At 41.7% G+C, this 14241-nt stretch overlaps 1 protein-coding gene across 3 annotated transcripts in view; it reads left to right on the top strand.

The window, feature by feature from the left end:
* LOC124186052 (hemicentin-2) overlaps positions 1 to 14241 on the top strand; it is a 165916-nt gene that overhangs the window by 147833 nt on the left and 3842 nt on the right. For 2 of the 3 annotated variants that reach the window (XM_046577403.1, XM_046577401.1), the window contains exon 10: positions 370 to 6383. In XM_046577403.1, coding sequence (XP_046433359.1) covers positions 370 to 645 — 276 coding nt within the window. In that variant the 3' untranslated portion in view covers positions 646 to 6383. Of the gene's footprint in view, positions 1 to 369; positions 6384 to 14241 lie in introns of those variants that run through there. The other variant, XM_046577402.1, reaches the window with a different exon arrangement.

Genomic DNA, 14241 nt, shown 5'->3' with positions numbered 1-14241 from the left:
GACCCTTCGATTCGACCGAAATCCTTTTAAAACTTGTGTACGTATACGTAGAGGTATGGTGGTTTAGTCAGCCAAGGGTGTATCCCGGAAATCCTACATCTCCCGATCCGTCTCTTCCGATATTTTTCATACGATTTTCCTCCCGAATTACATACAAACTTATACCTGTGAAAATATGAATCCGCTTGACCGTCCGAATCTGCAGAAGTTAAGGAAAGAGGAAAATCGGTATCATTTTCAACGCAACAAGATCGTTCGAATTGTTCTTCCTTTTTTCTAAATTCTTAATTTTCGATTCAGGCGGTAAAGGTATCCTTAATTCTGCCGCGGGTGATATATGAAAATTAAAAATTTTCAATCCAATTACAGGAGGGCGACACGAAGGCCTGCCACCAGTCGATACTCAGTTTTGACTCGGTTAGGTGGTCGGATTCCGGGGAATGGACGATGATCGTCAAATCATCGGCCGGCATCGCGGACGCCTCAGTTTTTCTCAACGTCACGCGTTCCGCCGTAGGTCTAAACGTCGTTTCCGGTTCTATAAGGGGAACGGCACCGAGTATTCACGGTATTACAATATCTCTGACGATCGTCCGATTTTCAGGGATATTATTACGGTGGTCTGCGTCGCCTGGAAACTATTAGGGTATCGTGTATGTATATATATATATATATATATATATATATATATATATACGAATATGGGTATTGAATTGAGAAAAAAAATTAAAAAAAAAAAAATAAATAAAAAATAATAAAAAAATGATGATACTAAAAGTTATGGTAATTGTGTAGATATGATATGCGATTATGATAATGTGCTATACCTAATGTGTTACGAGTACCTCGACATAGAGTATTGTAATAATGACATTTTTTTTTATTTTCGATTTTCAAACGTCACATGCTACATGTATAGTATAACACACACACATGCATATATATATATACATATATATGTATATAATAGGAATTATTATCGTTACACAATATCAACCTGAGGTCGCAGTATTAACGAAAACGAATTTAATAATTTATAATAATCGACGCGTCGGTATAATATTATTTAAAAGGACGATTATAGATTTGTAAATTCGTACCTATAGTTATTATATTGATAAATATTCTCGCACGGAAATAACGCGGCAAATGTTTACGATACGAGGGAGAGATTTTTTCAGCAGCGTGAGACATTTCGACCTAATAACGATTGTACCTGCGCATACGCATATTTGGGTATGTATGCACGGGTGAAATTACTGTTGACTTTCAATTAAATTGACGAGAACGTCGATATTACAATGTGTATTATAGTGTGAGAATATACAAACGTGCGATTCATTATTATTATTATTATTTTACAAAACAATTACGGCACATGCATAAATATACGATGTATGTAAACATTGTATATGCATTCCCTGTTTTCGAGGGGAAAAGAACTTATGTATACATGTTTATACATCCATATATATATATATACACACACACATAGTATGTGTACATCATTCATTAGTATTACAACTAAACGGAGGAGGAAACCGTGTAAATAAATTGTATAGGTAATCAAATTTATGTGTATGATATACATATATAAACATATACACATATATATGTATACACACACGTTATATCGTTACGATATATAATTGTATGCGTATAGGTTGTAGCGATTCATCGAGTAAGTATATAACAAACGGATGGACGTGGACGGATATATCGTGTGACATAAATTAACAATCGTAATAATGCACGATGAAGATGAAAAACGAAAAAACTGTACGTGTTGAAAGAAATAAAAAAGAAACACTAACTAACCAGCGATGAAAGAGAAGTGAAAAAATTATCGAATAATTGTACTAAAAGTTGCAACGTCGAGGAAACACGGCCGCGGATACGTGGAATTTTCAAAGGAAAAAAAGAAAGAAAGAAAGAAAGAAAGAAAGAAAGAAATAAAGATGGAAAAATGGTAATTAAAGTACGATGGAAATGAAGCGAAGTAAAATATTACGAGGATTGAAACAGTCATGAATTCAAACGAAACCGAATGGCACAAAAATCTCGAAATATCTTGCGAATAAATTGACATGCGTATAATATACTATAGAAATTAGTATCGCTACAAATTTATCTCAAAATCTGAACAATTCCGATGTAACGTTGTTTTTGTTCAGTTTGTGTCAAATATAAATATGGGTATTGTGTACAATTAGTATAAAGATTGGGAGTAAAAACTTTCACCTAATATGCCAATGAAGGAGAAAATAATACTCACCGCAGTTGAACGTCGGTGTAAATACATACCTACCAACAACACATACTATACTATACGCACGATGTGAATACCATCTCGAATATGTAAATTGACAACAATAATACATATATATATATATATACACACACATACAATACACGTATGAATATATTGTTACAGATTAAATGAATAAATATTGTTGTACATTAACGCCGTATAGGTGAGTAGAATTTGTAAAATATAAATACCTGTAACGTAAAATAATGATAATAGTAACAACAACAACAACAACAACAATGATAATAGTATACAAAAAGAAAGGTAATTAATGTGTTAATGTTGATAACATTATATAATATACACGGTAAACAATACAGTATAACGGATATAATGTAATGCAAAAATTTATTCCGGTCCGCGCATGATGAAAGAAACAAAGACGGGAAAGGGAAAAATAATTAGAGGAAAAGGTGACGGTATGACGAATTGTTATAATAGATGATGTTTATTATTTGTTGATATATTTTTGTAAAGTTTTATTTAGCCATAAGTTTTCCATACACATATTATACATATAACGCGTACGTAATCCTTTCCCTCCATCTTTCTCGCTCTCTCTCTCTCTCTCTGAAAAACTTCCCCGCATCTCTACGTGTATAAATACTAATATTTTCGTAATTCGGTATCTCAAGATTTGTACCTTTTCTTTCGTTTGCCTTTAATTTTCTTGACTCGTTTTTTTTCCCCCTTATTGTTTTCTGTTAATTTTATTTCCACCAACGCAACGGTGAGATATACTTGGTTCTCAAAAATTACCGCTAAAATCCGCGAACTCGTGCCATGAGATTTACAAACACACACAGGATAATATAATTGCAGAGAGCTTCGTCAATTTCAATATGATATAATAATATTATATATAAAAATATCCAACACCCGAGGTTATAAACGTCGCCCGTTCGCTCGTCTCTCTTCTAGCGTTACACAAACACACACGCGCGCATATGTATCTTGGTATTGTACCAAATCCTCGTGATCCAACATTGCGATTACAGAGTAAAATTTCGATATTTTTTTTTACCGATCCCTTCCCGGCGATCCCTGCAGGGGCTTCCATTTCCGAACAATAATGTACGTTACGCAAACGTCGGCTGAGTTTCGCTCTCTCTCTCTCTCTCCACATTCTCTCTTTCTCCCTTCAGCCATATCTCTGTAATGCATATATACGTATACATATGTACGTACACGTACGGAACGTTTGCAGTAGTGTAAAAAAAAAAAAAAAACTCAAAGCAAAGAAATATGAAACGAAAATAACGAGGAACCGACTCGACGTCTAGTTGCAGGTAAATCTTTAACAACACGTGATCCGGACGCCGCGAACCGATCGGTGCAGGGTGCATATAACTGATATTTCATCGATGCACATGCAGCGGATGGGTATAACTACCTTGGTCACGCATCGACGTGTGTTTGTAAATGTTTTCGCGTTATAAACCGCGCGTTTATTCGCTCAATCGCCAGACGTGTTGCAAATCACGGGCTAGAAAATACAGGGCGAAAATTGGTAAGGGTCGGAAAAAACGCGAAGGAAAAACGAGGGAATAAATAAAAAATTATAGCACGAATCGGAAAAAGTGCAGGTTTACGAAGTAGGCGTACCTGCGTACGTGTGTGTATAAATATGCATATGGATGTATGTACCGCATTATCTGTGGGAAATAATTGTAAATATCTGATATAAACGTAAATACCGATGGATGAATGTTAATTTAAGCCTGCAATATGCCGAATCGAATTCATTCGTTGGCTGAGGGGATGAAAACGCGTGCACGCGAATAGATAGATAGATAGATAGATAGATAGATAGATAGATAGGCATAATAATACATATTATACATAGGTATAATATACACTGTTGTGTTATAATATAGAATTTCAATAATAGCTCAGGCGTGAATAGATTAATATTAGTCAAATACCGGCGAGGTTCGATCCGAGCTAAATCGGGGTTTTATTACTCGACGCGGGAAAGGAAAAAGAAGAAAAATATTAATGAAAAACCAAGAACAAACGATACTGAAGGAACACACGCGCACATTCGCACGAAAAAAAGGAAAGTCAATTTGTACATATGAAAAATATACGGATAATAACTAACAGATAATGGATTATATTAATATTTATTGGTGAAAGATGTACGGATATAAGTATATATTATACAAATATGTATAAATAGTAATCGTAGTTAGCGATATTGTAAATTTCACAATGTTCCATTCGCATAAGTTTATTGTAATACGATACATCCGTAGTATAGTGTATTCAATTAGGTATATTATATTGTCCGAGTGGGTATGTATATATTACACATCATTGTTTAAGTACGGTTTGTGAAAATTGTTCGTTTCGTTCGCAAAAAGTTACACTTGCGAAAACATTATTTTTTTTTTCCAACAAGAATCGAGCTTAACGTAACTCGGCCGCGAGTCGGTGAATTTAAAAAATTTTTTCTTCTCTTTGGTTTTTGTCCTTTCATGCTCGTTTAAAATTCCACCCCAGTCATCATCGAACACCTTGAGAGAAAGAAAAAGATGCTCGGACTCATAAATTTCAATCGCCGATATCCATCAATCTCTTTTTACACTCTTCTCTAATGTTAAGAAATGACTGGGTGAAGAAAAATTTCGTAGCGAGAGAGACGATTCGTCGCGATGAATAATTTTCCAACACCCCACCCGTTTTCTCTCTGATTCATTGGTAAAGATCAATCAGCAGCGGCAGCAGCGGCAATTATCGGGGTGTGAGACTGGAATTATTGAACAATTTTTACGGGACGGTCCGCGTGCAGGGTTCGAGAAAAATTGGAAGCATTACGTAAACCTATTGAAACGAATCTCGCCCAGGAAGATCAGGGCTTACCGATCGCTGAGCGTGTTTCGATCGATATAATCGAGGCTAGTGCGTCGAGGGATGGGGATCTCCAATTAAACAATTCGCCCCCTTTAATCGCTCGGACGTTATCGGCCCGTACATCCTGGTCCAGCGGTGTAATTCGGCTCCTCTTCACCCTCCTCCTCCTCCTCCTCCTCTTCCTCAGCGGTATCGTCCGCTTAATCTCCGAACCTTCGAAACGGCGAAACATTTGCATTGGCACGGACTTTGTCGGAAAATGAAAATCCACAGATACATGTATATATATGTGCGATACGGTATATATTGCGGAGCATGGCGTCTAACGGCTGCTTACGAATTTCTGTGCGTAATCGATTCGTATACGTTGTACGTACGCTTACTTATACATCGTATCCACTCGCGAACATGTGTATTAATAGGTTCTGCGCGCAGAGGCGCACTACTCCGGATAATATCCAGCTTATGAAATTAATACTCGCGGTTTGAATTGCGAATTCATTAGACCTGCCTCGTACCCTTCTTAACGTCCCTATTAATGAATGTATGAGAATGGTAAGTCCGGAGAACTGTTCAAGGAATGCTCGCGATCACCGTGTTTCCTGATTTTTCTGATCATATTTATACACATACAAAATCGAAACGGAAATGGAAAAAGAGAGAGATGAAAATATTGGGTGCAACTATCCGGCGTTTGTGCGTTATTCATCCTTTACCCTCTTACCTACACCTGATAATCCTGTAATACTTGTAATGCTACTAATACTACTACTATATTACTAATTACTACTACTACTACTACTACTACTACTGTACTACTAATACTAATGTAATTACCATTTCCCTCCCTCTTCCCAAAGTAAAATTAAGAAGAAGAAAAAAAAATAAAACAAATAAACAAATGAAATAAAAGAAAGATAAATCGATGGAATAAATTAAAAATCGCCATGTATTATAAATAAACGCAAACAAAAAGAACAACAATAACAACAAAACGAATACCTATATTGATATAAATATGTTATCGTAACGTGATTATTATATAAATATAAGGTTATACAAGGTTATAAATTATGGAAATAAACTGTATACGTCCATTGATACGTAGATACGGGATGAAGAAAGAGAAGAGAAAAAAAAAAAAAAAAACGAAAAATGAAACTGAAAACCACAATTTTGTCGTTATTTTCATCTCTTCTTGCCATTCATAATCTCTGCCGTAAGTACAGGGTTAAAAATCTTCAGTATAACTTCTGAATTACATGTACTTATAACCGATTGGTGAAAAATTTGTATCAACGTTATTTGCAGAAATCTAAATCACGCGTCGATTTAATTACGAACAATTTTCAACAACTTACGCTTTGTATCATGTTACGCATAACATTGAAAAATACACCACGTCCGGGTAAGTCAGATTTTCAATATCATTACATAATACTCGCCACTTTCCCGTCACCCAAGTCCCCATATCGTAACACCCCCGGCATGTACGCGTGTATATAAATGTCGGTATGCACATAGACGCGTAGTTTACTTTGGTAACTGTGCCGCAGGTACCGAACCGGCTAACAGAGAGAACTACAAACTACAGAAGCGAGCGATTCCGCGTTGCCTGGAAGACCGAGGGTTTCGAGTTGCGAGGCGAGCCGACGGGGATGGGGATGCGAGTCAATTAACCGCGCGCGCTTTGCCGAAAGAGACCTACGTAAACAGGGGCGGAGGAGAAGCGCGCGAAGAGAGCGAGAGAGAGAGAGCGAGCGTGGGGGGGTGAGGGGTGCGAGAGCCGGAGAGAAGCTACAAAGCCGAATAATGTCTACCGAGAGCCAGTAAATTACTCTTAACTTGTCCGGGGGTAAAAATTACGGACTTGTAAGGTTCGGAACGGGCTTAAACCGCCCCCCGCTTCGCCTCTCTCTCTCTCTTTCCCCCTCTCCCTCTTTTCTCTTCCCTCCCCCCGCCTCTTCGTCTGGCCGTTCGCGCTCTGGAGGTCATAACTCTCCCGCTATCTACGCGGAGAAACCGTTCCTTCCACCCTGCGGGAGCCGGGAGCTTCCACCACCACACCCTACCGACCCCGGGGAATCGCTCGTCATTTATTTATTTCGCCCATCCGGAGGAGACCGAACGACGTACAGCTTTAACTGCCCCTCCCTCCCATCACCCTCGCCACCAGCTACGCCCCTTCGACCCCCTTCGACCCCCTCCCACCCCGATGTTGACGACAACGAGGTCGACTTAGACTGCGGAGATTTCCCCGACGAGAATGGAGAATTAAGCAATTTCTTCTCGTCACCGATCTCTCTTTTCACATAATCAGCGACTCTCGGTATGGGGTGGTATTATAGAAGTGTACGGGACGGAAAGAACAGGGAATGAAGAGGGGACGGTGTAATAGTTCGACGACGTTCATCGCCGACTGTCCGGTCTATCCTGATACAGGGTTCGTATATCTATACCTATAGGACGTTTCAGATAAGGCGATAATAAACGCGGGATATATACAGCCATATAAAGGGATTTCTCGTATAGCTTTAATCCCTCGCGGGATGACGTCATCCGCGTCGTCGAGATGGAACTCTGAGGGGTAACGGGGGGGGGGGGGGGGGGGGGGAGGGGGAGATGGGTAAAAAGAGGACTCGTCGAGATTTACGGGACAATTTTCACGCAATAAAGAACCCTTGATAAGCGGACGTTTTGCGACACAAGTTCTTTTCTGCTTCGAAACCAACGACGACGTCTTTTCACCCTCGTGTATAAATTTATTGATTTATCCGTATCTCTTCGTCTATTCCTGATATTTTTCACTCTCTTGTCGCTAAGTGGCTGACGAGTAATAATAAAATGTATCGGCGTTACATTGAACCGAATATGCGCAACTCCGCGTTGGCGGGTGTATACATATATGTATGTATATAAATGGAATAAAGGTGCGATGACGGTAAAATGCGGCGAATTTCGATATTTTAACGATCGTCACGTGGGTATTAACGACACCCTGTTACGATGTACGTGGAATCGCAATACGCAAATTTAGGTACGCGTGCAACGTGAAAGTCACTCGCAGATACCACCTTAGTATTATTACCACACGATGCTGCGCGATGCTGCATCGCCGCGATTCGGAATATTGCCTAATTGCATCGCTGCACGCGGTGCACGCATCTGTTGCACAATTTGCAAGTGACAGTTGAGGCGTTTCTGTGAAGCCCAAGGTGAAAGAGGCGATATAAAATGAAAATTAAACCGATTCTCGAGAGAGAGAGAGAGAGAGTGAGTGAGAGAGAGAGAGCGTTACGGTTAAGAAACGTGTTGAAAAAGAAAATGAAAAAAGGAGCAAAGTAGTCGGAATTCAAATGAGTCGAGTGAAATAATGAAAACGAAACGCCTCCGGCGACGAATCTCCTTCTATACTTATCCTGATGCACCCTGCAAAGTATATGCAACGCGATCGGGCCGCAGCTGCGGAAAAGTAAAAAGAGAGAGAGAGAGACGTTTGCGATGCAGTTCTGGAGGCAACCTCGAGTACAGTCGTTTAATTTATGCAACCGTGTCGACGTCTGTCGCGACGAATTGCTGCGCGGGGAAGAGATTTGCAACTTTGCACGTGTGTGTGTCACCGAATGCAAAATGTATGCATTCGAAGAGGCAGAGCTCGCCGGTTCACGCGGCGCGGATCGAAACGAAACGCTTACATACCCGAAATTAAGGGGGTGCACGATGTGTTTTCATAAATCCTTTGTACCGGCTCGGTACGCGTAACCGAAGTTTCTTTTTTTACTTTCAATTTTTTATTTTTTATCTTTCTCTCTCGTTTTTGCATTTGGGCTTCTCTGCCGTCAAGGGACTGTCTCATTACAATGAGAATGTGAATTAATACAGTTTTAATGAAATTCCATCGTACAATTACGGAGTTTGTTATACCGGCCTCTGATGGGGGCGGCATCGCCTTACCAAGGGTATAATAAACGTTTGATCGTGCAGGTTTCACGGGGACTGGATCCGCTCGATCGCGTTTTATAAAGGGCAAGAAAAAAAAAAGAGAGGGAAGAGAATAGAGTACATTTCATCGACCGTGATCCGTGACGTCGATACTTGCTGCCATGTGTAAGTAGACCGTTTTACGTTAAGTGAAAAGGATGAATATTTACCGGGGTGTATAATACCGATACATGCAATTCGTTGAATGGTTGGTTTTAATTTTCACTGGTAAATCCGATGTATGGAACTGCGGTCAACGTGGTGTAATTTTGTGTTCAATGTACAAGCTGCAGAAAAATTGTTCATTTCAACTGCACGGGATGTTTTTGGTTAATGTCACGGTTTCGGGTGTGCCGAATCCAAAAGTGACTTCCATTTTATTCGTTACAAGGTGTTTGCGTAAAAAAGAGCACAACGACGACGAAAGAAACCAAAATTTCTTTACAACGAGCTATTCGATTTCGGTTTAAACGGGAGTTTCGCTTCGAACAAGAACCACAAACACGAGTATCTTTTCCCGATTCCAGTGACTAAAGAAACCTGTAAGAAAAAGATGTGCACTTTTTTTCTCGCAGCCCCGCGTCACACGTACTAATTTTTTTCTATCCGGAGTATGGATAAGCCAATCAACGACGTTTCAAAGGATAAAACCGTCGAGCCACACGCAAGGCCCTTCGGGACAGACCCAGGCAGGGGCATCAGGCGTGACGCAGACCCCGCGGCTTCGCCCCAAGTCGAGTCAACGAGGCTGATCCGATTTCAACTGGTAATCCAGTTTTATCGGGTCAATTATCGTTAAACAGAAACGCGACCCCGCAGGCTCCCGCGGTATAATCTTTAGATAATCTTCGGTAGGGAGAATGGAGAAGGGCCGCGTTGTGGATTAACCGGCGTTACGCAGTTATAGGCGTTATACGCCCATTCTCCGCAGGATCGCTGTATTTGTGTAGTAGTCTGGTATCTGTTCGGTAGAATCTACGCACGTACCGATCTACCGAATCCTCTGCAGCTCCTCCGTGTAAACCGCAAACTGGTATAAACGGTATAATATCTGTTGCCTCTGGATTTCGGCGGACTCGGGCTCTCCTCGTCCATACGCGTCGTTCCCGGCTGTTAAACCTACGCAGACAGCATCCACGGACAAAGACACACACGTACGTACGCACGACTCAGACCGCAGACTTTGGCTTTGGCTTTGACTTTGAGCCCCCGTCCTCCCCCTCCTCTTCCATCCTCAGCCATCCTCGTCATCCTCGACTTCCCTCGTGACCTCGTTCGCTCCCTTTTCTCCTCGCTTTTCCTCACACCCTCGTCATACGTGCGTTAGAATTAGATTTTCCGAACGCGTCACCTCGCCGGTAGCCGTCGATCGCTTTTCCAGGGCACGAGGACTAGGTCGGTATACGGTATCATTTCTGGGCTTGCGGGGCTTATCGTCCTGACATTGAAGCCTGCATTGTCACCGTCTGTCGTCGCGATCCAGGCGGCGTTGGATTTTAATTACAATTGTTGTATCGATCGACGCGTAACCCGACGCGACATCCGAGCGTCGATCTGGAACACCTTTCGTATCGGGATAATTCGCACGATAGAAATTAACGAGCGACGGTGTACGAAGTTTCGCATCCGATCAGCGAAACGATCTCAACGTACGTTTCGCATATCGTATTGTTACAGCTGTTTACAATCGAAATACGTTACCGGTTTCCGATATATTTCAACGATTTCGCCACCGTACAGATTGCATCATACGGATTACCGTACGGTGCAGGTAACGTCGTTATTTATCTTACTGTTTTCATTTTTTTTTTTTTTTTTTAGTTTTTTTCATTTTTCAATTTCTGCGTAATAAAACGACGAGTCGCGATGCACGCACGATAAACGACGTGGCGTTAAATCGAAACGAGGCAAGCGAGTAAATTGCACAGGTGTGTGCACGACGCATGTATAATACCTACGTATATACGGACGCGATACATGCGTGTAACGGAATCGACAGGGCGACAAATTGCATTTAGGGGAGATGAAAAAAGGAGCGGAGGAAAAAAAGGAACAAATGAAAAGACCGATAGACAAACGGCTTTTTTTGGCGAGTTGTTGAAAAACGAGGAGTGAACTTGAAGAAAGAAGGAAAGAAAGAAACGACGATACGACTGCGAAAAGGGTAAGTGAATCGAGAATAATAAATTGCGAGGGTCAGTGTAGGAAAATATATCGGTTTTGTAAAATAGGAGGGGGATGAAATGGACAGAGGTTGGGGGTGGGGTGGATTGACGATATCGATAAGTTACCGAAGCCTGTTACGATTCTACGAAAATGTATGGTCGGTCGTTCGTTGACCGATACTCTCGATTCGCGTTACAAAATTGAATACACGAATCGGACGAAACATCCAGCACGGAGTGTCTTGTGGATGCAAGCGAGAAGATCGTAGCCGTGCGGAGTTGCTCGTGAAAAGTTTGCCCGACGAACGAATCTGGTGGAAAAAATAAAAATTATTTTTAAAAAGAATCCAACTTTTCCTCCAGCGAATGTATCGGCTCCTGATTCTTCTCGTCCCTCATGTAGCTGTGCTCTATCAGGCGGTATAATGCGATAAAAATCCTGAATTAATGCGTGCATATTTGTATGCGGGATGAGGTCGTAACGCCGGACAAGCACATGCGTGTAAATATATGAATATGTATGTGTATTGTATACACGAGAGTGCGCCGAATTGATATACAATCTGCGTTTTACTCTGAATCGCAGCTTTACAGACAAGGATCCGATACAAGTTTGTGAAAATTTCGCCAGTTTGCAATCCGCAGCTCATTCTTCTTCTCGCTTCGACGCATTTCCAATTTCGGGGTATTTAGCTCTCAGCGAAATCTGGAAAATCGGTCAGGGAATCTGCATGCGTCTGGAAAAATCGGGAAATATCAGGGAATTGGACTCGTGTTCCGGAATTTTTTTACTTCCTTCCTCACTGGTGTACGATTGTTCGAAATGTAGAAAATTACTGTTCGTTAGACAGTCGACGAGATTAGTGTGAAATGGGGATTGATAAATCGATGCTGAGCACTGTGTGAGACTTGTAAAAAAAAAAAAAAAAAACTAGTGCTAAAAACAGTCGATACTCTCGGATAGACGTTTCTACCTTCATGCTTCGAAAGAATGGCATATCCATTAGTTACTTAAAATTTGAGTGTTTATTGACGTATTCGGTAATTGGGTTTAAGTAAAATTGAAGTTGAAGACAAATTGGCCTATTATTATAACTTACTACGAAGACGTCTGACGTCCGATTTTTAACTAATTTGCGTGAAATAAGTGAGTTGTTCAGTAAATTGAGGCTGGAATGAGTCTTGGAAAATGCTCATTTTCATCTGAAAAAGCTGGAAATATCAGGGAATGACGTGTCAATGTCGTTGACGTTAGACACCCTGAATTTCACGTCGTATGAGAGATCGGCCGAGAGGTGTGTTTGTGCAAACAATCCAATGACCACGCGGCCAAGAAATACGAGCTATTGGAGCCAAGGTGCTTCTCGATAGCTGTTGAACTGAATACGGAAACAGCCGGTGCAGGAGCTGGCTTACGCCACTGGACCAGGGGAGAATCGTCGCCCGTATGCTATTGACCTTACTTGATGTATTTACGCAAATTTGAAACGAACGATCGGGCCACACTCGCCTCTTTTGCTCCCCTTGTCCGGCGCGCTCGCTTGCACCTTCTTGTTCAATATTCTCCAATCGGGAGGGACGGGATGGAATGGAATGGGATGGAACTAGGGTCCGCAGTCTCCTTGCTCGCGGCGCTATCCCATCTCACCCCAGACACCGACATAAATTACATTTAACTCGTCGAAAGTACGGGAAATAGATATAGAAGCGACTATCCTCGTGGTCACCAAAGCGCCTGGCTTATCACCTTGAGCGGTGCCAGTCTGCAGCCACTGGTACATTACGCGACATTTCGTCAATCCGTCCTTTGTACAATATTTAATTCACTTTCATCGACAGACATCGCTCCCGGTATTGGGACTCCAGTCATTCTGCAAAGTGCTTGGACAAAAGCTCTTTCTCTAAACGGAAGTTCGACTATGCTTCCAAGCTTCCGGAGAACAATAAAAGCCCCACGATTATTTCCCACGATTTGTCTGACTTTTGGAACATTACGGCATCGGCCGCGCGGGCGAGAGTTGTACATTGTATTACCCTCGAGGGGATTGTAAACGAACGGCGAGGATTGGAAAGCGCCGAAGGCTAAAGTCCTCGCGAAAAGGTTTCGACACATGCCATTATAAGTATGCATGCATGTACCTGCAACGTTTAATCGCACGCCTCCCGAGGCGCCGAGCAACTCCTGGTTCAAGTGCACCAGGCTAACACCTCCTCGTCCCATGCGCCATGCAAGGCTCACCGGCGCCTCGTGACCGTGTCAAGTTGACTAGGCGACCTTGCCGTGTCGTTACCATCACTCGATTTACTCTACTCGAGGCCTCGATAGGCACGCGTGGATAGATTGCTGCGTACACAATCGACGCTCCTTGACTCGAGAGTGTCCGTGAAACTGCCCCGGGCTGGGATTATTTGTTTATTTGATACACACTGGACGTTGCAATACTCCCTTCTCTCGCCTAACTCTGTACCAATTGAAAGATCCTTGGTGATCCAATGGTGGACCATGCGGACAGCTAGCGCAAGCTTTTTCAACCTTGACCAAACACTGATTCTCAGTGACCGAATTTTGGTCTTGATTAAAGAATGTTCATTAACGCCTTCTTCCTTTCGGACCGAAACAGAAAACGAATTATGTGACAGTTTGGGAGTCATTGTGACAGAATTCGTGCGCAAGTTAGTCGATAGGGAAAGACGTTAACGAACATCATCTCACGTCGGAGTACAGAAAACGGTTTCTTTTCAAATCGGAGTTAGTCACGGAGGTAATTCGTTCCTACAATGGGATTTGGAGTTCCTACTCCGACGATCCGTCGCTAAAGCGATAGAGAAGGAGGGAGAAAGAGAGAGAGAGAAGAAAAATACATAACTGGAACAATTACTTAATTCGAGAAGCGCGTGGCCCCCGGTTTACCTTGATCGATTCGAGAC

The sequence above is a fragment of the Neodiprion fabricii genome, chromosome 7, assembly GCF_021155785.1.
Source record: "Neodiprion fabricii isolate iyNeoFabr1 chromosome 7, iyNeoFabr1.1, whole genome shotgun sequence".
Taxonomy (NCBI): domain Eukaryota; kingdom Metazoa; phylum Arthropoda; class Insecta; order Hymenoptera; family Diprionidae; genus Neodiprion; species Neodiprion fabricii.
Note: the sequence above shows the minus strand (reverse complement) of the source record. Positions and strands in the feature narration are given on the sequence as shown.